The sequence below is a fragment of the Tachysurus fulvidraco genome, chromosome 4 (assembly GCF_022655615.1).
Source record: "Tachysurus fulvidraco isolate hzauxx_2018 chromosome 4, HZAU_PFXX_2.0, whole genome shotgun sequence".
NCBI lineage: Eukaryota > Metazoa > Chordata > Actinopteri > Siluriformes > Bagridae > Tachysurus > Tachysurus fulvidraco.
In genome coordinates, this window is record NC_062521.1 from 4,798,728 (window position 1) to 4,823,369 (window position 24,642).

At 43.2% G+C, this 24,642-nt stretch overlaps 1 protein-coding gene across 5 annotated transcripts in view; it reads right to left on the bottom strand.

The window, feature by feature from the left end:
- macrod2 (mono-ADP ribosylhydrolase 2) overlaps positions 1–24,642 on the bottom strand; it is a 597,474-nt gene that overhangs the window by 444,016 nt on the left and 128,816 nt on the right. For all 5 annotated transcript variants that reach the window (XM_027165903.2, XM_027165902.2, XM_047812438.1 and 2 more), the window contains exon 4: positions 10,003–10,032. In XM_027165903.2, the coding sequence (XP_027021704.1) occupies positions 10,003–10,032 (30 nt within the window). The remainder of the gene's footprint in view (positions 1–10,002; positions 10,033–24,642) is intronic.

The following is a 24,642-nucleotide window of genomic DNA, read 5'->3' on the forward strand; positions in this document are numbered from 1 at the left end:
CTGTTGTCAAAGTTGACAGATAAAGAAAGGGAAAGGAAAGAAGTGATATATTCATTCATTCATTCATTCATTTTCTACCGCTTATCCGAACGTCTCAGGCGTCATCGGGCATCGAGGCAGGATACACCCTGGACGGAGTGCCAACCCATCACAGGGCACACACACACTCTCATTCACTCACACACTCACACACTACGGACAATTTCCCAGAGATGCCAATCAACCTACCATGCATGTCTTTGGACCGGGGGAGGAAACCGGAGTACCCGGAGGAAACCCCCGAGGCACGAGGAGAACATGCAAACTCCACACACACAAGGCGGAGGCGGGAATCGAACCCCCACCCCTGGAGGTGTGAGGCAAACGTGCTAACCACTAAGCCACCGTGCCCCCAAAAGTGATATATATTTATTTGTAAATGACGAGCAGTGTGTGTACGCTGGCACTCTTATGATTATATCATCTTGTTGGTCTGGCAGCAGAATGATTACATAACAGTGTCTAAAGAAAACACATTCTCTTTTCTTAACTTTTTTTTTTTTTTTTTTTTTTTTTTTTTAAATATTTAGACCCCTAGATGGAGCTAGTAGAGTCTGACTGTTTGGCAAAAAGGGCACCGTGCCTGAATCTACCTCAGCTCAGGTGCCAAGCAGATGTCACACACAATAACGACTCCTTCGATGCTTTTGTGTCTCTTTTCCCACCCTGCATCCCCTTCTTCTACCGTCTAGGGCACATAGAAACCGAGATAATCGGGTAAGCAAAAGACGAGCGTCTCCTCAGATATAGTAGGTGTGAGTTTCTGAGTGTGTTAACGTGCCAGAAGATAAAAATAAACCAGTAATAAAAAGTGAGTGAAAAGATATTGAATAGATTCATGTCGGTAGACTCGTTGCTTTTGCTGTGGGAATGAAGCTTTATCCAAGCTGGCATCTCGGCTGAATTAAGAATCTCCCAAATATCCTTACCCTCGAATACGGAAAACATCTATGTGTACTTCAGATGATAACACGGCACCTAAAAAATGACGTTCTTTCTGTCAAAGTACGTTGACTTCATTAAGATAATCGCTTCATTCTTATTCATTAGGCTGATAATTAGATTCACGGTACCATTATTGATCAGATATCCAAAAATCTGCTTAGGCTCTACCTAATGGTTTGCAGACCGGTGATGCTAATTTCCACCCAGATAAGGATCGAGCCCGATACGTTCAGAGCACACGGACAAGTACAAAACTATCGGCTAAATCTTATTAGTCACTTGGGGCCATTTTGTTTTCTCACTTTCAAACTAAATCAGATCCAGATGTGGACATTTTATATACGTATATTATTGGGTGGGTAGGTAGGTAGGTAGGTAGGTAGGTAGGTAGATAGATAGATAGATAGATAGATAGATAGATAGATAGATAGATAGATAGATAGATAGATAGATAGATAGATAGATAGATAGATAGATAGATAGATAGATAGATGAAACAACAGAACGATAGATAGATAGATAGATAGATAGATAGATAGATAGATAGATAGATAGATAGATAGATAGATAGATAGATAGATAGATAGATGAAACAACAGAACGATAGATAGATAGATAGATAGATAGATAGATAGATAGATAGATAGATAGATAGATAGATAGATAGATAGATAGATAGATAGATAGATAGATAGATAGATAGATCGATCTTGAGATTTTAGCTTCGGAGTCCTCAACTTGTCAGACTGAATTAAGTCGAATTGCTGTGGTCAGATACAGCATGACATTTGCGGTGTGGAGTGTTTGGCTTTGACTGAAATCTCCCTAACTGCCCCAGAGTGATGATACAGACAGGTGAACGCTGACACGCACTGAAGCTGTGACTCTCTGTGAGATAATCTGTGAGACTTTCAGTGGCATTTGCATCATTAACCAATAGCACAGCTGCCACGAGCTCTGGGAAAGGGTAAGATTTGTTATACTGCAGTTTAGAAGATCCCAAATGGAGGAAACGGGAATGTTAGCAGTGTACAGGCAGATTAAATATAAAGCCTGACGAGCCATTAAATAAATAAATAAATAAATAAATAAATAAATAAACAACTAAATAAATAAATAAATAAATAAATAAATAAATAAATAAATAAATAAATAGGGTTACATTTGCTCTTTATGGTTGGCTGGTAAACTAGAATCTCGTGTTTTGTTTTGTTTTTTATTAAAGACTTCAATCACTACTGCTAAATTAATTTCAGAAAACTAAACAGACGTTAAAAGCAGAACCGATATCGCTAGCCGCAGATAAGACGCTATGCGGGGAACTCGTCTTGGGTCTCGTCCGATCTGTGAGTGGAGACAAATCGGCTGTGGGATCGTTTCCGTTGAAAAACAAAGAATGGTGCTACACAAAAGTAAGTATAAAAAAAAAAACAATAAACAAACACATTCATATCGACTGGCTGGCTTTTGTCTGAATCGGTAATCATTTAGCGCTGGGGCTTCAAAAAGAGCATGGCCACGGGCGAAAGAGAAAGTAGTGCACTTGGTTCTGATACGCTCGCATTCCCTTTCCTGGAGGGCTATTCTGCTTATTCAGAGAGAGAGAGAGAGAGAGAGAGAGAGAGAGAGAGAGAGAGAGAGAGAGAGAGAGAATACTATCAGTGCGTCAGTTCAAGTACATTTTCCATTAAATGTTAGCGCCAGGTGTGAGATAACAGTAAACAAATCATTGGCTCGCAACAGATAAATAGAAATGTGTACCATGTAAGCACGCACTAGACAAATGTACACACGAGTACAAGCAAACACTGTGGCAGAACAGACGCTGAATTGCTTTCAGCAAGAGTAGCGAGTGAGAGTAAAAGAAAATAGGCCACTGTATATCGTCAGCGTTTATTGAACAAATGACTCGGGGTCTGGGGCATACTTCATTACTGGGATTATGGATTGTTTCCTGTTGGTAAGTGCTCGGGGAAAACAAATGTGAAGCCACACGGGGCTTTTCCCCCATTGGAAAGATCAGGAGCTCCAGAACTGCTGTGTTTAAGACTGCAAGTGCTTAAGGGTGAATTTTAGCTGGACTTTCCTGTGCTACTTCCTGCACAGATGCAAGCTTAGTCTGGAAAATATCACCATTGTTGGTTTAAGAAAAAAATAAAAAATCTTTATTCACCACTTTAGATGTGATTTATTTACTTAAAAGGAGTGTGGGCATTCAATTAGCCTGACACCGAGCGCACTGGATGAGCTCATGTGGACCGGCCTGTCCGCCTTATCAGACGTTTGCTGGTGGAGAAGGGATACAGGGTGATTTATGGATGGAGACAAAGATGATAAATTATTCATCAGTTCGGAGGAAGAAAACAGGCAACGCGAAACGCAGCGCTTCTGACAGACTCGCTGAGTTTCACAAGGCGCGACAACTGAATTCCTCACCGCTCCAGTAACCTTGTGTAACACAGTTCAACAAGAGTGTTTACTTCTCGACCATCATGTTTAAAGACTTGTGGCTAAGAAATGTGGCTAAGATCTTAATAGACAGGAAGATCCAAAAAAAAAAAAAAAAAAAAAAAGCAAACCAAAAAGGAATAATAATAAGAAGTGTCTTGGAAAGAAAGCACCACGTGGTCAAAGGTTTATGGACGGATGACCAACACGGTGGCTTTCCGCTAGATGTCGGAGCCACGGGAGCATTAGTGCAGAGAAAACCTGCTCTCTCTTTCCCCATAACACAACACACCACTTCATCTAAATATGGAACTAACAAAAGTCACTCAAAAAGTAATGGTGTGATCGTTCTCCATCGATTAGTCCATCCATCACTTCCGATTGGACTAATCGTGCAGCCTATTCTCGGCTCCCTCCCTCCCTCCCTCCCTCCCTCCCTCCAGCAAACGACTGTCACACGGTGAACGGCGGAGGCCTGTGGGTAAATATGGCCAACTAAAAAAGGGGCACAGATTCAACGTGTGCTTGTGCAAAAAGGGTGAAATGACCGCGGTGAGCTACATTAAATATCCCTACATATCGCCCTGCTCATCCTTGATTGGTTACCCAAACTCCCACACTTCTGCTTTATCATGAATTCACCAGCCACTTTATAAGGACGACATGTAGTCCTGCACATTTATGCTGTTATCTAATCAGTCAATCATGCAGCAGCGGCGGTGTGATGCATAAAATCATGCAGATGCAGTTCAAGAGTCTCGGTTCACATCATGTTCATGTCAGACGTCAGAAACGCTGATAATGTTGTTGGTGCCAGAAGGTTAAGTGTTTAAAAAAACTGCCGATGTCATGGGATTTTCACGCACAATAGTCGCCGGAGTTTGCAGAGAATCCGAGACATAGGACCAAACTGAGACTGGTTTAAGCTGGTAGAAAAAAAGAAAAATAATCACTCTACAAAGCAAAACCGTGGTGAGGAGAAAAGCATCTCAGGACGTAAAGAAGATGATGTTGGATGGGTTACGACACCACGGGATCCACTTCCAACAGCCAAGAAAAGGAAATTAAGGCTATAGTGAATACAGGTTCTGGACAAAGTGATGTATGGATTGAGACGAAGGTCCTGATTTCTTAATCTTCAGTATGTGCTGTAGTCTTAAGCTGCAGTAGCCCAGCAGCCCCAATGTTGTGTGTCCTGATGTGCTTTTCTGCTCACCACGGCTGTAAGGTGTGATTATTTGAGTTAACCGAATATTTATCAGGAGTGCAGATGCTTCAAATAAACTATAGTGTAAAGTTTAGACATTTCTTATTGAGTAAATCAGTAGCTTTTTTTTTTTAAATAAAAACAATTGGAAGTAAGAGGTATATTTGCGTACAAGATATACCACGTTTACCGTAGGTTTTCTAAACTAAAACACACCTGATGGGATTTTATTCCCTTTGGTATAACCTGCTTTCCTGCGTTCGGGTAGGACGGACATCCTTTAGAGAGAAATCCTGTTTATTTGAGTCATCTTCTGCTATATCCTTTAAGGCTCTCCTGATTCAAAACCATGTGGGAGGATCTGTGTGTTTACGAAGCTCAGCACTATGTGACTTTTTATCCAGAAGCTTGCAGCTGCACCAGCTGTGGGGTTCAGAATGAAAACCTCATGTATATTAATAAACAAAGTTTTAAATCAATCTGACCTCGGATACGTACGACCTATCCGGATTCTACTTCCGCAGACGGTTTTAAATAAAAAAGTTATTCCGTAACCGTCTACATCGGACCGTTAAATCAGGAAAAGTAAAGGACTGCAAAAGAATTACAGTACGGACTTATAAAAAGAGACACGACCTGGAGTTTAGAGTTTATCCCAGTGAGCTGTTGTTTGTTCTTTTTTTTAGCTGATAGCTAGTCTGAGTATTTCTTCTTATGACACTCCAATTCTATGCCGAACGCATCTGGCGTCTCACGAGAATATTAAAGCGCGGCGAACGTACAAACACAAACGAGCGACGGTGCCGAATCTCCACAAAGAAAGCTCTAATGAAATTGAGGCTAATAAAGAATGAGTCGTCAATGGGATGAACCGTAATGCTAATCTTTTCAAAATGCAACAAGTATATATAAATATATATATATATAAAAAAAAAAAACATACGGTTTACAAACGAGTAGAAAAAAAATAGATGAGAATGAAAGAAAACACTCTAACCCTTTCACCCCTTCAGCTTAGAAGAAAGTAGGTGGCTGCCAAAGGGGGAAAAGAAGCAGCAGCATCAGATCAACCAGATGTAGAGCGAGCATGCTACTGGCCTGGAGGAAGGAAACCGACCGAACACTCGAACGCACACACTCAGCAGGCTGGATCAAGTTGCCTATAGGCACAAGTGAAGAGTTAGTGAAGCGTGGCCAGGAAGCATGCATTAAACAAAAGAACCAAAGGGCGGATGATATTATAGTTAAGCGGTAAGCGGAGGCGAGACATCTCGACGTCTGTCTCCGACACATTTCACAAAACGAGGCTTTAGATGTTAATGTGACACGGTGTGCGGAACGTCATCTAACCGTCAGGTTCAAATGGAGAAAAGCAATTTAAGTAGCAGAACACACACACACACACACACACACACACACACACACACACACACACACACACACACACACACACACACACACACACACACACAAGGGTCTGTAAAACTCGACGGATTTCTTGCTGATATTTTTCAGAAGACATGGCCATTTGCCATGCTGCAGCTCTCAGCGCTAAGAATAAGTCAAGTACAAAAAGAAAAATCATTTCAATCAAAAGGACAAGAGAATGTGAAAAGAAAATACGGCTCTGGGTAATTAAAACGTAGCCTCGGGATGTCCGAGAGCGTCGGTGTGGTAGAGTTCAGACGTTTCCTCACACCTGATTCAACTTATCAGCTAACTGTCTGATTCAGTAGGGGTGTTCGAGCAGGGAAATCACCAAACTGTGCTGGATTCCAACCCTCCTGCACGGGAACCTGAACGTCAACGTCACCGAATTAGCTTCATTTCATCTCGGTAGGTGGCTTCCAAGTCCCAAGTCCTTGTATCTTAAGGATAAGGGGGAAAAAAAAAACTCGGAGTGAAAGTATGCATGATAATTATTTTGGTGTTTGGAACTGATGTCATGTTGTTCTTTGGTTTCTGACATCAAAATAACAGGAAACCGCTGCCTTTTCCACAGCTTTCCGACCACATAAAATAAACAAGCAAACTACCAGTTGCACAATCGGGGAGAACGGCGTACACCAGAATGCAGTCTGAACGCATGCCTCTGATTTTCTGATCCACCCAAAGTTTCCGGGCCATTACCAAAGCACTGAGAATGTAACCCAAACCCCTGTGGACTTCCAGACAGAAGAGAAAGCTCGCTGATAAGAGAGAGAAAGCTATGTCTTTCTTAAGAGGTCTCGGACAGGATGAACTTATCCCAGCTGGGGGTCTTCACCTTGCTAAACGATAGGAGGTAGGCGAGAGGGAGAAAGAAAACAGGCAGGTTTATCAGTCGTTCGATGGCAATAAAGGAGAGTGAGGAGATAAAGCCGTCACTCTCTCTCTCTCTCTCTCTCTCTCTCTCTCTCGCTCGCTCTCTCTCTCACGTTCTCTCTGTCTCGCAGATAAAGTAAAGAGGATGATGAGCTTTGTTTTGAAAGAAACGAAGAGTAAAAAGCGGGGAAAAACCCCCCAAAAAAGACAGAAACGCATCTTGGTTTATTGACAGAATTCTCCTGATGATAAAACCAGTAATCTTTTGCCACCCAAAGAATTTTCAATCAGGAGTCCGTCAGTCAGGCTGCGTACCGGTCGAGCCGTTTTGTTTTTTTTCTTGCCGCTGTTGTTGTTTTTCTTTTATAGCTCTGACTTCGTTCCAGTCGGATCTTCTGATGTTGCAATTATTCACGTAGGATTAACCTTCCTGACTTCCAGCCCGAGCTCCTATAAAAGCTACCTACCGCTTTTTTAATGTCAAAAACGTTCTCTTGATGTGTTTGAAAGTTCCTGGCCAGGAGCCACTGAGGATGCTTTTTGAAGCCAAACATCACGTCATGGGGTTAATTACGTTTCCGACACAGTTATCGGGGGTCTGCAATTAGAGGAGAACCGTCTTCTTGGTGTCGGCTTTGATTAGAGACCCTTCGTGGTAAGACAACACGATGATGCACCGTTCTTGGGCTCGGAATACGGATATTATTCTGAACGTACTCGCTTTTGGAGTTTGGGCTTACAGATTGCATGAAACTAGTATTTTGGGTAAAAAATCTCCAAGGTGTCCTCAAAACCGCAGATGTTTGGGTAGTCTTCCGGCCCTTAGCACTGATAAGAGATACCCTTTATCGCTATTAAACCTCCATCTCACATAGACAGAGCCCATCAAAGAAGGCAGAGGGCAATTATGAGAAAATAATGAAGAAAGCAAATTGCCCTCGAATGATTAAACTGTCGTGACTAATCAATAACAGAAGCGTGATGACATACACGAAGGTGCCGAGGGAAAGTGTTCGGACCAGTCAGACCTATTTGGTTGACAGGTGCTCTGGTAAGTGGTTTTGTCATGGCCATGTGACCTCTGATCTCAATCATTTTCCCCCCACACTCCCGACCACCAATCGTGTGACACATCAGAGCTACAGTAAACTAGCGGTTTGGGGTTTAGCGTGAATCGAATAACACGGTAAGAAGCTTGGTGTGAAATGGATCCGTATCGTTACCGCCTAGGCTTCCTCACGAGGGCTGTAGACGTGACCAGAGCGACACCCTGGAACAGATGAGTAAACAAAGGATTTGTGTGAAAAATAAAAAGAGATGTATGTTTGTTATCCAGGGACTAGCTACATCCCCATGTGTTGGGCAGCAAAGTTAAAAAAAATTCCTCAAATAATTGGGTTGATTCTTCCACGCCGTCCCCTCCGGCTCCCTCGCGTCGGTCCTGCACAGTTCACCGTGCAATTATTATTTCAATCATGTCAGACTTTGTGCAAAATTCTGCCAAAAAGGGGAACTCTGGGTGGATGTAATACATGGTTGGTTGCCTCTGATTTCATCTGGGTCTTGATGTAAATGCACAGAGGCAGCCGGCGAAGACATTGACTTTGGACACGGCAGCGTTTAAAATCCTTCGGGAACAGCAAGAAAGCGGTCCTCTGTTCAGCGTATAAAAAATATTTTAGAGTCCGGAAACGGATCAAATATGTTCTAAGAGTGTAAGTGTGAAGCTTTTTGGTCATTCTCTATGTCTAATAATAAGCTCAGCTCGACCCACAATGAAATCTGTGGTGTTTCATAAAATCTCAACGCAAAGAAATCCGTCCTTATTAGCCACCGATCCAACAGCTATCCAACCAAAATCCTGTTCCAAACTTAAACACTGGCTTAAAGATTTTTTTTTTTCCATGATCTACAAAACAGTGAAACTTGTGTAGGATGCCATATTTATTGTTCATTTTATATTCTGAGGGCCTTTTTACACCTGGTCACTTCGTGTGTTTAATCCGATCCGATAGCTATCTGATTTGTTAAAACTGTTCCATTTACATCAGGCCACATAAACGCGTCTCGGCGAATCGGATATCGAACCGATCTTTCTACTCCCGCCCAAAACGCAAATATATTTTACCTCATTTCCGGGGTAATTGAAATGGAACACGCTTTGGTGTGTGCGGTTTTCAGAGTGCAATCAAAAAGAAGGTGAAAAAACTCGTTATGACGTTTATGCTACAAAAAACAGCATTTACTTAACACTGATGCACGACTCGCGAGTCACCTGCGAGTGACGTACTTCCATTTGGAAGGAGTATAGCGCTGACGTATGGGGCTTGAACAACCACATGCATTTACACCTGTCCAGTTTCATCTGAAACGCGTCCCAGACCACCTCCTGAAGGGGTTTGAACGATCGGATTTATATCCGTCTCGAAACCGTTTCGGAGGGCATTTAGACCTGGTCTTTTTACCATCGGATAGCAGGAAACGCAGGAAGTGACCAGGTGTAAAAAGCCCATCAGTTGTCACAACCTGCGGTCGTTTCTACAGCACGAGTGCGCTCTCTGTCATCGAGGTTTTATCGTTAAAATAAATACATTTAAATAAAAACCTTGAAATAAATAAAACATGTAGCTATTTAGCGAAGAATATCATCGCTCATCGCTATGACGGACTTTGCTACAGTATAAGGAGATGTTTATTATGGAAGGAGTCTAAAGTGTTAGTGCTTTGTAACAGTGTTCAGGATGTTGTGTTTCTGGTAACACAACCGGTTACAGCTGCTATAACATAAGTGAAAGCAGGAAAAACTTCACCATATCATTTCCACAACATTAAAAGACATGAAAAAAAAAACGATAATCATATATAATTAAGTCAACATTATTTCAGGTTATTTCCCTATAACAGTACTGGATTTTATTCCTTACGTCATTGTTCTGGTCTCAGTATTTGTTCAGTGTATTCTTAACCCAGTGTTAATTCTATTCCTGAACATAATATCACAAGGTCTCTCAGGATTAAAGATCTAGAAAACTAAGGTTGTGAAAGTTAAGAGCTCTTACCTCCGCCACCACCGAGGAGACTGGAGTTTGCTGTTAAGGAGACAAAAAAGAGAAGAGAGAAAAATCAGACGCTGGTCCGAAGAACATTTTAAACAGAAATCTCTTTACCTCAAAGAGGACACTGTTATTCAGAAGAGAGCAGACACAGACACAGACCTTGAAGGTCAAGCATACTCTAAAGGGAGATTTATTCATCGTGCAGGGATTCTGAAGCCCAAGCATGCAAGCAGCTGCACTCCGCCAACACCCTCGCTCGCTGAGGATGATGGCGAATAGACGGCAGGGCTGTCCGCGTGAGCCTGAGCAGATGCTGCGAGGGCCGGGCAGCGCTTTGATGCTTCGTTTCTGATCTCTTGTGGCGAGGCAGGGGCTGAGGGTCACAAGTCTGCCTCGCTGTGCTTCTCCAACAGCCACAGTAACGTGAGTAATGAAAAACAAAAAAAAGAGCCTGGGCAAAACCCTGCTCCAGTTTCTCACCTCCCTACACCTAATAACCACAATCAGCTTTACAAACACCCTTTAATTGTGAACTGTGTAGAGCGCACTGTGTTACTGTAGAGGGAAAAAAATCCAAGAGAGTTCAAGGGAAGCCAACATCAAGAAAGGGTTTCATTTAACGGCTCTCAACGACAGCTCCAGACTTTCCAGGGACTGATTAAAGGGGGATTTACTTGAAAATAAATAAATAAATAAATAGAAATAATAAGAATAACGTGGACATGTTGTCGAACGGGCGGTTCGGAGAAAGTGCAGTTCGAGTGAACATCAATCACAATTAGTACAGTAGCATTTAAGTAATAATATTACAAACAAGCAAACGATCAAAGCCTCGTTCTGTCTGGCGACGGACGAGGGACGTTAACGGAACGCTCATGAGCCGGAAATGTGAGTCAATGAAGGTGTTCTTGTTGATCGAGCTCATTTTTCCTCAGAAAAATAAATAAAAATAACGTCTTAAGGCGGATTTTCAAAGCGTTGGAGAGTTTACAGTGTTCCAAGTGTGTGTGTGTGTGTGTGTGTAGAAGGACTGTTGATGTAGATGTGCATTATGTCAAGTGTTTTATTGCGCAAACACTAAATAGAAGTGAAAGATTTAAAAAAAAAAAAAAGGTTTTAAAAGCTTCCAGCTGGTGTGCTTAGCATAAAGACTTGGGGTTTTTTTTCGGCACTTTGTTCATTTAGACCCGTTTTATGGCAGTCGCTTCTGTCTGAGCCGAAAGTCTAGACTTGCTTTTGTGTTGTCAATCGGAATGAAATCGGACTGAGAATAATCCTATAATAACAGATCGAGAGCAGAACGTACTGCCGGCTACAAAGTATCGGACATTAATATACTTCAGCTGCTCTGTGTTAAACGTGCGAGTGTTCAGCTGTCACACGGAAAAGGAATTTGCTCTTGTAATAATTGCAGCTCAAAAGGGGTGTCATTATGTGTCATTGGAGTCTTACGAAGGTTTTCCAGTGAAGGAATAATGTGCTCCAGGACTACATCTCTGCCAATGTGTGTATGCATACACACACACACACACACATAAATATACACACACACACACATTATTTATATATATATATATATAAATGTGTGAATATATATATATATATATATATATATATATATATATATATATATATATATATATATATATATATATATATATATATTCACACATAGACACACACACTTCTTCTACTATCACAGCAGTGAGACACATTTTTTGCAAACGTTCGTGACACGGAAACCACGAATTCAGACATGGCTGCGATTCTATGCAAATTAGGTGCAACGCCGTGAAGCGACAAATCCGGACCTCTGCTTCCTCGGACCCGTCCCGAGGCACGGGTGGAGCCGTGACTTTGAATTTCCACGCTTACTTCCCAAGCTGTAGTTCGATACCAAATGAAATGAAAGAAAAACCATTAAGACAGTAACGTAGGACGGTATCACGGTACAGTGGACAGTAGAACCCACGGTCGGAAGCTCGGAAGGATATAGCAGAGATCATTGGTTCCTTTGCTTTGAGTCTATGTAGCTAATAGCGCTAACTTGTTTTGCTAATCTGCCAGTGAAGCTAATTCGAAGTCTATTCACTGACCAAACTGTATGCCAATTAGTGAATAACTGAATCTGTTGAACTAGTTAGTTTTACAAGCTGAATACAGCTACAAGCATTTCTCATAACTCTCAGAACTAGATAAAGAAAGAGAGAAAGAGAGATAGAGAGATAGAGACACCAGGAGCGGTTGCCACACAAGACAAACTGGCGACAAACCCCGAACGACTTGTTGCCTGCTAGTGCGCGTGTGAAAACAAATGGATTATACCATTGTCTAGTTAAGTGGCATCGCAGCCGATATTATGGAAATCCACTTCATCTGGTCTGCTAAAAGTCAGCGTCTCAAAAGCACAGGAGCTAATCAATTTAACACCGTCGAGAGGGATGCGGCGACATCCAGGAGCCCGGACGAGAAACACAGCTTCTTTAATGGTATGCGCTCATCCGACAGAGCCGGAGAGGCGTATCTCATCTCGGCAGGGACTTTGGTAAATGTGTTCGCCTGCAAGGCAGAACAGAAATCTTGCGCCTGGGTTGTTTTATTTCTTTTCTTTTAATATTCCTCTCCCTGTGTGCCGTGAGTCACACCGAGCCACTCCTTTCATCTTTCCCCTTCTATTCCCTTTCTTTCAGTCCTTTTTTTTTCCTCTTCACAGTGTCTCATACTCGCACATCTCTTACCTCCGCGAACGGGAAAAAACAAAACTGAACCCTGTGCAATTGATATCAAGGGAGGCGTTCGAGGCCTTGATATAACCGAGGACGATTTCTTATCTGACAGCAGGCGGAAAGAGGAACAAATGAAGAACAGCTGTACGTACAGGTTAAAAAAAAAAAAAAAAAACGAGAGGTAAAGAGGAACCTGCACATTTTCACAAGTTGAGGAAAATAAGAGAAGAATTTAGCGAGCAGTAAAGAATGCCTTAGAACTAGCGCTTGGGGAAACTGGTAATTCGCAGGCTGATCTGAAGTGACAGCACTCGGGTTGGCCGGAGCTGGAAACTAAACAGAAACTCTAGCGTAATGAAGTTTTGATAGTGGATATTAATCATGAAGTACACTAGCTCACCATATGCTTCGATCTGTGGATATTGGGCACTTGGGAGAACTTCCAGTTTCCACTATCCATTACAAGTACCCAGTTCGGTAGTGTTGCACGGAGCATTAACAAATCTAACATCGAAATCAAAGCTAAGTGCCTGATTTCAGTTACCCTCCGTGTCAGAACCAAATGTGGACATGACGTCGGTATCGGAGCATCGACCGGTCGAACGTAATCATTAGAGTCAGACAGAAACCACCTTCATTAGAGTCAGACAGAAACCTGTAGATACAGATACATTTATACTGAGATCTGGGTTCAGACCACTGACTGATTCAGTCTTCAGTCATCATGTAATATTATATGTAATATCAAGTAGCTAGCTAGAATCGCTTATTTTGACATTTAGGCTCACTTAAATCTTGTTTAGTCAGACACGAGCTAGCTAGAATCCCATCAGTAGTGACTACATTTATGGCATTTAGCAGAGTGACTTACAACTGAGCACCTGAGGGTTTTGCTCACGGGCCAGCAGTGCCAGATTGGTGGACCTGGGGTTCGAACCCATGACCTTCCGATCAGTAGCCCAACACCTTAACCACTGAGCTACCAAGTCGTTTCCTCACGTTTCCTGAATAAGAAATGGAAATCCATCCAGCGCTAGGCTACATGATGGCGAATATAACCGAGAAAAGGAAATTACCTCGGTGATTACAGAACATCTTTTACTTTCAAGGAAAGGTTCCAGACACTTGACCAGGATGTGGATTAGTATCTATAAGCACGCTGTATTGCATGCCAGAGGAAAAGTGCTGCATCTCTCACTCTATCTTTCTAAGAGTGAGTAAGCAGTCTCCTGTGCACAGGCCTATAATTTGAGAGAGTGGCTGCGCAGTCATGGACACCAGCATTCAAGAGGCAATTTGACTGTGAGTTGTTCCAAAAAAAAAATAAAAAATCATGTGTTTTGTTAGAAGTATGTCTGATGACTGAAACCAGAATTGCAAAATCAGAGTGACTGAGGGAGTGAGTGTGACAGGAATAGAGAGAGAGTGAGAGAGAGAGAGAGAGAGAGAGAGAGATGAGAGAAAGAGAGAGAGACTGAGTGCATGTGTGTGTGTGGGTGGGTGTGTGTGTGTGTGTGTGAGAGAGAGAGAGAGATATATATATATATATATATATATATATATCTCTCTCATATCTCTTCTTCTCTCTATCTCTCTATCTCTAGCGCGCGCGCGCGCGCGAGCGCGCGAGCGCGCGCGCTCGCTCGCCCGCGCGCGCGCGTGCTCGCTCGCTCGCTCGCTCGCTCGCTCGCTCGCTCGCTCGCTCGCTCGCTCGCTCGCTCGCTCGCTCGCTCGCTCGCTCTGTCTCGCGCGCGCGCCCGCGCGCGCGCGCGCGTGCGCGCGCGCGCGCGCGCTCGCTCGCGCTCGCGCTCGCGCTCGCTCGCGCGCGCGCTCGCACTCGCTCGCTCGCTCGCGCGCGCGCGCGCGCTCGCTCGCTCGCTCGCTCCTCGCTCGCTCGCTCGCTCGCTCACTCGCTCGCTCGCTCGCTCGCTCGCTCGCTCTGTCTCGCCGCGCGCCCGCGCGCGCTCGCTCGCTCGCGGTCGCTCTCTCGCTCGCTCGCTCGCTCGCTCGCTCGCTCGCTCGCTCGCTCGCTCGCTCGCTCGCTCGCTCTGTCTGTCTCGCGCGCGCGCCCGCGCGCGTGCGCGCGCGCTCGCTCGCTCGCGAGAGCGCGCGAGCGAGAGCGAGCCGAGAGAGAGAGAGATTCTTGCCAGTTTAATCAGACAGATATTGTCAATAAACACAATAGAACAGAACAAAGCAGCTCCAAAATCTTCAGCATTACAGAAGTAGTGACAGGTCTGTGAAGGAGAGGAAAGGATGAACACGGCCATAATTACAGCCCTGCCTTTAACACCTCTCAGACACAGCAGGAAACACAAACGTGTGAATTGTGTTCAGTCTCGCTTCGCTGAGCGCTCTTATCTGCCCTAAAACGCTCCTGTTTCTCCAAACACCAGCTTCCTGTTCTTCTGCTTTCTCCAGGACATAAAGTGGAGACTGAGGCTAATGTAATGGTGAGACAGATCTTGGTGTAGAACTCCATGCAAAAGGTGGTGGTGCAAATTGGAAATATGGAGAAGCTCTGGGAGATGACGTGAATCGTGAGAGGCTTGACTGAGAGGCTCGGGGTGACGTCCTGAACGTCCCGCTGAAATAAGAAGTGAGCTGTTATCATGTCTACAGCGAGAACATCATCCATGTCTTAAATGTAACAGGGGTGTGATACGGAGGCAGGGGGTTATTCAGCAGAGTGGGTAGACAACTTTGTAACACCTGACGTTCTCTCTCTCTCTCTCTCTCTCTCTCTCTCTCTCTCTCACACACACACACACACACACACACACACACACACACACAAGCTCATCTCCTTATACTTCTACTTAGTGGTTAGCACGTTTGCCTCACACCTCCAGGGTTGGGGGTTCAATTCCCGCCTTGTGTGTGTGGAGTTTGCATGTTCTCCCCGTGCCTCGGGGGTTTCCTCCGGGTACTCCGGTTTCCTCCCCGGTCCAAAGACATGCATGGTAGGTTGATCGGCATCTCTGGAAAATTGTCCGTTGTGTGTGTGTGTGTGTGTGTGTGTGTGTGTGTGTGTGTGTGTGTGTGTGTGTGTGTGTGTGTGTGTGTGTGTGTGTGTGTGTGTGTGTGTGAATGAGAGTGTGTGTGTGCCCTGCGATGGGTTGGCACTCCGTCCAGGGTGTATCCTGCCTCGATGCCCGATGACGCCTGAGATAGGTACAGGTTCCCCGTGACCCGAGGTAGTTTGGATAAGCGGTAGAAAATAAATGAATGAATTTTTTATTAATATTTTTTACATATTTATATATTAAATAAAAATCCTTATGCATTCCCATGTATGTGTGTATGTGTGTGTATATATTCAGTATCTCACTAAAGTCAGTACACTTCTTACATTTCAGCAGACATTTTATTATCATATCTTCTCAAGGGGAAAATCTATAGAAATTAAATTTGGATATATTTTAGAGTAGTCAGTGTGCAGCTTGAATAGCAGTATAGAGTTATCGTCCTCTAAAAATGACTCAACATACAGTCATTATTGTGTAAATAACTGGACACGAAAGTGAGTACACCCTAAGTGAACATGTCAAAACTGTATCCTGAGTGTCGATATTTTGTGCGAGCAACTATTTTTGTTCACCACGGGCATGGAATTCAGGAGCGCTGCACAGGTTGTTACTGGGATCCTCTTCCACTCCTCATCAAGGAGCTGCTGGATGTTAGACACATGGCGCTTGTCCACCGTCCGCTTGAGGATGACACACGGGTGCTCGATAGGGTTCAGGTCTGGAGACATACTTGGCCGAAAACTTCTGAAGGAAGGGCATCATGTTCTGCTTCAGAATGCCACAGTACATGTTGAAATCCAAGCGCAGCTCCCCAGTACCAGCAGCACTCATGCAACCCCAGACCATGATGCTACCACCACCATGTTTCACTGAGGGCAAGGCACAATTTCCTTGGTACTCCTCATCAGGGCGTACTCCTCACCACACATACTGGATACCATCTGAGCCAAACATGTCTCATCAGACCACATGACATGGTTACAGTAATTCATGCTCTTGGACAGGTTGTCTTCAGTAACCTAAGAGGCTTCGTACTGGCACAACGGCCATGCAAACCGACTTGTTGCAGTGTGTGACGTAGTGTGGTCTGAGCACTGACAAGCTGACCTTCTACGTCTGCAAGCCCTAAAGCGATGCCGGTAGCACTCACGCGTCTGTTTTTGAAGCCAGCCTCTGCAACTGACGCACAGCACTTCTACGATCGACCCTTCCGAGTGGAACCCGTCTTGGAAAACCTCTGTATGACCCAGGCCACTGTCCTGTAACTCAGTTTCAGGGTGGTACCAATATTCTTCTTTGCGGCACATGAAGGCACGATGTTCAACAGAGAGAATTGTACTCAAAGCACCAAATTCGAACTGCTCTAATACAAGTTACACAAATTTGCATGGTCCTGTCAAGCAGACAAAAACATGAACATGATGAATAGGACGCGGTTAAACAACGTACAGCTGTAATCACTCATCAAATTTCATTTCTACAGTATTGTCCCTTTAGAAGGTAGAATAAAATAGCTGCTGAAATATTATATATATATATATAAACCAAGGAATAATCCAAGACTAAAAAAAAAAAAAGACAATAAGAACATGAGCTAATTTCTTTCGAAATAAAACCTACTGACTAGCTAAATAAAAGAAAGAAAGAAAGAAAGAAAGATAGAAAGAAAGAAAGAAAGAAAGAAAGAAAGAAAGAGCCTTTAAAAGCTGCTGCTTGATTTAAAAGATACTATTAAAAGCTGAAGAGCTTCAAGCCTGGTGTGTGAAAGTGAAGTGAGTTTAGATCATTCGGATGAATAAAGAGAGTCGATACACAATCTGACTGAACCTGAGGCACAAAACCCAGACTCCACTGAACCAGTTTTCTACTCAGCTATTTGTTTGCCTTTTTTATGGTAAACTATCCAGGATGTCAGATTAAAACGACAACTGAAATATAAAAAATTATCTATTAAATGACTTCTTGTATCAGTTTATTACGTACACCGGGCTGACTCGGTGAATTCAGTCATTAGATCATAATTAGTCGAATCGTGATTAGCTTGAGCTCAGCGATTCAAACGCACGGTCGAGTGGAAATCGGCTTGTTAATCCGTCTAAACGCGCAGACGCGAGCATGCACACACACACACACACACACACACACACACACACACACACACACACACACACACACACACACACACACACGTGTGTTTCTACTTCACAGCCTAACAAGTCAACTTAACAAGATCTGACAGTCGGGTCCGAATGCTGGCTGTAACTCTGGCACTGTTCTAACCTCCACACGCACATGCGCATACGCTCGCTCACTCACACACACACACACACACACACACACACACACACACACACACGGAGCAGACTCAGTGAAGGATGAAAATATCGGCCACACGACTGCAAAGCTCAGCGTTAAATTGAAGCAACTCTTGTGGGAAATGATAAGGCTCTTTTTTTTTCATTAGCTCCTGAGAATTGCACAAATGGAAATCTTAAGCTTACACACCACCTCCTTTACTATTAGATGAGAAGACAAAAAAAAAAAAAGGCAAAGACAAAGACAGAGAGACGGAGATGGTTCTTATTTGCAGCCTATTTAAAAATACATGATTTTCGCCAGGCCTGAACGCAGTGCCGTGTGATAACTTCCTTTTTGCTCTTTACTGCCGTGAGTGTTCCCCAAGGAGCCTCTATATGGAGTACAGAGCAGCAAAGCAGGAGACCAGAACGAAGCTCTCATCTCTCTCTCTCTCATCTCTCTCTCTCACACACACACACACACACACACACACACACACACACACACACACACACACACACACACACACACAGCTCTAGACTAGGAGAAAAGAGGCCCAGACAGAAAGTGGATGTGATCAAAGCTTTCCTCCATTACCAGAGCAAGGTGGGGTCAGTTCTCTCACCACCATAAATACAACCATATATCTCTATCTGCTGTAGAGAAAGAGTCCACATACAGAGAAATGAAAAAGCAGCTCAATTATCCGCAGCTCGATTACGTTCCCCAACTTGAAAGCACCTTCTTAGGCTGGAGATAATGCTCTATTTATCCAAATCGATCTCATGCAAAGATCATGAGAACTACTTAGAGCGATTTATTTATTTATTTATTTGGAGCTCCTGTTAATAAATTCATGTTGGTTTATTAAGCTACCGCGATGAACATGCTTTGTTTAAATCCGTACAAGATCGTTTCCAAACTCTTTTCAAATTCAGTTCAGTTCAAGTCAAGAAGAAGCCAAGAAGCTTTTATTGGTGTATTAACCAGTGGGGTCAGCATTCAGTGACATGAACCTGTGTTCATCATGAAGCACGGTGCTACATATAACACAGAACAACAGGAGTGCAATACATACATCTAACACAGTACTACATAACGTGTGTGATGAAGGTTTGTAAGGAAGAAGGCAATTCGATACAGGAAAATACTATAAATGTAAACGCAACCAACCGGGTCTCACACTTAAGTTATATAAAGTTGAATCATTTCACTATTATTACAAGCTGCCGCCGATCTCCAGATCTCAAGAAACATCTACACTCCAGATTTGTGCATTTTTTCTTTATACAGTAGAAGTGACGCAGCATCTTACAGATTCATGTCCTGTTCAAAATAACACACTCACAGCCGTTTAGATGCTCGATTAAGACTTAAATTGACGAGGCTCTGTTTTTGAAAAGAAAAAGACAAAGTCTGAAATTTATATTTATCCCTAATAAGAGGTCGAGGTGATGAGGAAAAAAGTCCCCGAGACGACACGAGGAAGAAACCTAGAGTGGAACCGGACTCAAAAATCGTCATCTGTGATCTATTATAATCACACCAGAGAGTGAGATATATAGTATAATATATAAATGTCTTTTCTACGACTGGTTATAGCCAAGTATAGCTGTGTATCCTTGAGCTTTTATGCAATTTCTAAAGTAGGAGCATTGACACTGAGTGGATGAGGAAATCACGCTCATCTCTGGCACACTGAGTGTTTGGATCACTGTGTTTGTGAGACATCAGGGAGAAATTTCCACTGTGTTTTGGTTGAACTTGTATTTGCATAATAGTTTGTAGTGTTTAGGTGTCAACATTTGGCAGCTGCGAGCCGCAAAACCCCCGAGACGGGCCAAAAACCCGGCCTCCGCAAACACCCTGATGTCTAATACGTACATCAAACATACATAAAACAGGATTTGTACATATTTCAGAAACTTCAGTCATCGCGTATGCGGGTCATGTCGGTGCTGTTACGTTAATGACAGATCCAGAGAGCTCTGGATAGCAGCCAAAAACAATTGTGGTGTGTTGCATAAATGTCTTAGCCTGGAGAGTGTCAGGAAGAAGAATAATGTGATATCACACACATACGCACACATATCAAACACAAGCCTGACAAAGAACTGGTGACAAAGGAAGTAATCTCAGGAGTGGTACAGATGTGTCCTTTCTCCGGACTGCTGGCAGACAGACGACAAAAGGTGGTGAAAAACGCATTAAGACACTGATGTGCACCAACTCCAGAGAGAAAAAATAAGGAGAAAAAAAAAATTGAGTTCTTTTCACTGGTTTTCAGGGTTATTATTATTATTATTATTATTCATTCATTCATTCATTCAGTTTCTACCGCTTATCCGAACTTCTCGGGTCACGGGGAGCCTGTGCTTATCTCAGGCGTCATCGGGCATCGAGGCAGGATACACCCTGGACGGAGTGCCAACCCATCTCAGGGCACACACACACTCTCATTCACTCACACACACAAACAGGAGTACCCGGAGGAAACCCCCGAGGCACGGGGAGAACATGCAAACTCCACACACACAAGGCGGAGGCGGGAATCGAACCCCCAACCCTGGAGGTGTGAAGCGAACGTGCTAACCACTAGGCCACCGTGACCCCTTCTTCTTCTTCTTCTTCTTCTTCTTATTATTATTATTAATATTGTTTTTATAATTATTATTAATTATTATTATATTGTACCAGTATCAGACATATCTGCAGTCCAAAGCTCCAAGAACAATAAACTTTTGTACTAAATCTACTAAAGATTTATTTATTTATTTGCTTGAAAAATGTCAAAAATGTCGATAAAAGATATCAAAAACAAAATCCCCGACAATCAGGTTTTAAAAAAACACCGACCTGGACACGACGTTAAAACTTTTAGCCTTGGCTAATGAATTTCTAATTTGCTGTGAAAACATTATTTTCGACATCACACTGAGGTAAATAAAGTAAAGGAAAGAAACAAGTTATGCAAATACGCTTAAGCAAATACGTTGATGCAAATTACGCCTTTTTTTAGTAGAGATGGTTTTTCTAAATAACGACGGCTTCCACCGTCTCCTCTAGACCTGTTTAAAACATTCGTTCATTTTCTACCGCTTTATCCGAACTACCTCGGGTCACGGGGAGCCTGTGCCTATCTCAGGTGTCATCGGGCATCGAGGCAGGATACACCCTGGACGGAGTGCCAACCCATCACAGGGCACACACACACTCTCATTCACTCACACACTACGGACAATTTCCCAGAGATACCAATCAACCTACCATGCATGTCTTTGGACCGGGGGAGGAAACCGGAGTACCCGGAGGAAACCCCCGAGGAAAACATGCAAACTCCACACACACAACTCCACGCGCCCCCCCTCTTTATGGCACCGATCATAATCAGAGGGATTTTCTCCAAACTATGCGTCAACTATTTTAAGTATGAAACCGTTTGTTTTAATAACTTGCTCGTACCAAACAGCGGCATTAACCGCGATCGTTACGAGTCTAAGATACGCGCATGCTAGAATTATTTCTGCACCATCTTCCTTTCAGAGCTTTCTCCTTTCTTGTTCCTTTATATCTAATGTACAAAGTGGCAGGTTCGCCGTACCAAGGAGTAATAACGCTGCTCTCACTTCCAAACAGACTCATTTATTCCGTCAGGCTTTGTGAATCATCGTCGGGCATAAAAGAGAAGGAGGGGGAGAAAAAAAAAGAGGTGGATGGGAATCAGCACAGACCTACTTCTGTTAGTTATTATCTCTACACGCCGTGTGTTGTCAGTGTAAGGCTTAATAAAGACGCTGCTTTTGAGTCAAATCTAACAAACACAGAAGAAAACATAGCACACACACACACACACACACACACACACACACACACACACACACACACAAAACATTATTCTTTGGTTTCTATTTAAAAATGAATAAATTTCACAGGCGAGAATCTTACATTTTCAGCGTGGCATGAAATATATGTTTTTTTGTTTTTTTTTCCCATGTTGGACGCATATTCATGACCTGTGAAATGATATTTCTGTCACTAAAGACTAATCCCAGCTCACATGGTGAAGATGGTGTGCGTTTATGCCCAGTGAGGCACAAGTTTTACTCCATCCTGTGTAACACGGCTATGTTTTTTTATTATTGTTATTATTCCCAGAGGAACACTGCGACAGCATTAAATTGGACAGTCTCGGTTGCTGAAGAGTGCGCGTTCGGCATAAACAGTCGGCTTTCCGCGATTTACTCGGCGGATCGGCACTGCGAGCTTCACACATACCTATTCCGCCATGATGGCTTTCGGTTTTAATATTTCTCGGTATCTAATAAAATCCAGGTGGATTTTTTTCTGTGTGCTTCATGTGCCACATCATATTCAAAGGCTTTCTCTAAAACAAACAAACCAAAAAAAAAATATTAAAAATGACTTCTTCTCATTGTTTAGTTACGTTCTTAAGAAAAAAAAACCCCACTTAACTGCACCTTGCTTTGTTGTTCGGTGCTTTCACAACTTTCACAAAGTACCTCAGAACAATCGAGGCTTCGAAGGCTGCAGCTTAACACATACACACACAGCTAAAAGGTACCAAAGGGAACCGATCCGGTGCCCTTTTCTATCACGGAGGTTCGGATTCAAACATCAAAAGGGTCAAATTTCTTCCTTGTTTATAAATTTAACACTATCCTCATTTAGAACTGAATCCTCGGTGATGCCTGTAGGAAGCAAAGGAAGAAGGAAATCATTGGAAAAATGCTGAGCATGGACTTTTTCTTTTAAAGTATCCTAGCAAAACTAGTGTTGTTCTTCCTGTTCACCGTATATTCCTCTATTAATGTAAAATAAAGAGGCTTTTTATCTTGTAGGGAGGCACGGTGGCTTAGTTGTTAGCATGTTCGCCTCACACCTCCAGGGTTGGGGGTTCGATTCCCGCCTCCGCCTTGTGTGTGTGGAGTTTGCATGTTCTCCCCGTGCCTCGGGGGTTTCCTCCGTGTACTCCGGTTTCCTCCCTCTCTGGAAAATTGTCCGTTGTGTGTGTGTGTGTGTGTGTGTGTGTGTGTGTGTGTGTGTGTGTGTGTGTGTGTGTGTGTGAATGACAGTGTGTGTGTGTGTCCAGGGTGTATCCTGCCTCGATTCCCGAAGACGCCTGAGATAGGCACAGGCTCCCCGTGACCCGAGGTAGTTCGGATAAAAGCGGTAGAAAATGAATGAATGAATGTATTTATCTTGTGTGTGGTGTATAAACCCCCCCTTTTGTCCACATGACTGAGCTTTATCAATAAATACAAACCTGAATTTGAACAAAACAACAGTTTTGATCAAACTTTAAGATATTCACTTTGAAATGCAGTTATTTGTTCCCCCTTTCCTGCACTCCCGAATGGAAATAAGCCGGATGTTTGCACCTCAAAGGGAATATTTTCTCTTGCGGCTGCCCAGGTCTAATTGTACGCCGTGTTCCCGGTGCTCTCAGCACAATGACAGCTTGCATGTAAAAAAGCGACATCGGGACAGCTTTTGTTGTAAGAGACAGACAGCAACATAAATAAGGTTACCACCCGAGCCCGTATGCCATCATTAGCGCCCAAGGCCATGCTGAAAGACTGGAATTAGATCAGCACTGCATACTGCGATAATAAAACCATTTACCTGGCTGCGAAAATCACAGGAGCGAGGAAGAACACAGCGTCTGTTTATTGGGATATTCACGAAGCAAACATACACCGTATTTATATGTATTCGGCCAGGAAGACAATTTCCTAGCCATCTATATCTGCATCTGTAGTCTTTTCGTGCTCTTTCTATATCTTGTGTTAGGGATTTGACCTTCTATGTTATTCGAGTTATACGTCACCTATAAAAAAGCCACGTGGAACTTTCTGGAAAGCTAACGCTCTGACTGAGTGAATAACTTAACTGAAAAAGCCAGCAATTTATCTTTATCAGCTCCCTAATAACATTTTACCAGAATGACAGGAAACGTTAGCTTCGGATCTACTGCGGTGCTGGGATTCTAGTCGAAATTGGCTCCTTAAGCCGGAATGTCATTATTTCTCCATGATCTCTTTTTTTAAACAGGCACTATTGCACTATTGCTCTTACTGCCATGTATACATGCAATAATATGCATGTAAACAAACAAAAACAAACAAATTGACATTAATTTAAAAACAAATGATATGAATGTTATTAGGAATAACTGCAGGTAATTGTATTAATTGAATAATTGCACTGGATATGTTTACATATATACATATATTTCTGCACCAGAGTTAGAGAGACAGACAGAGAGTGAGAGAGATGATACAGCAGAGAGAGAGAGAGAGAGAGAGAGAGAGAGAGAGAGAGAGAGAGAGAGATGACACAACAATACAGGCAGTGTGTGTGTGTGAGAGAGAGAGAGAGAGAGAGAGAGCGAGAGAGAGAGAGACAGACAGAGAGTGTGTGTGTATGTGTGTGAGAGAGAGAGACAGAGAGAGGGGGGGGAGACAGAGAGTGAGAGAGAAACAGGCAGACATACAGTAAGAGAGTGATAGAGAGAGAGGGAGAGAGAGACAGACTGACAGAGTGTGTGTGTGTGTGTGTGTGTGTGTGTG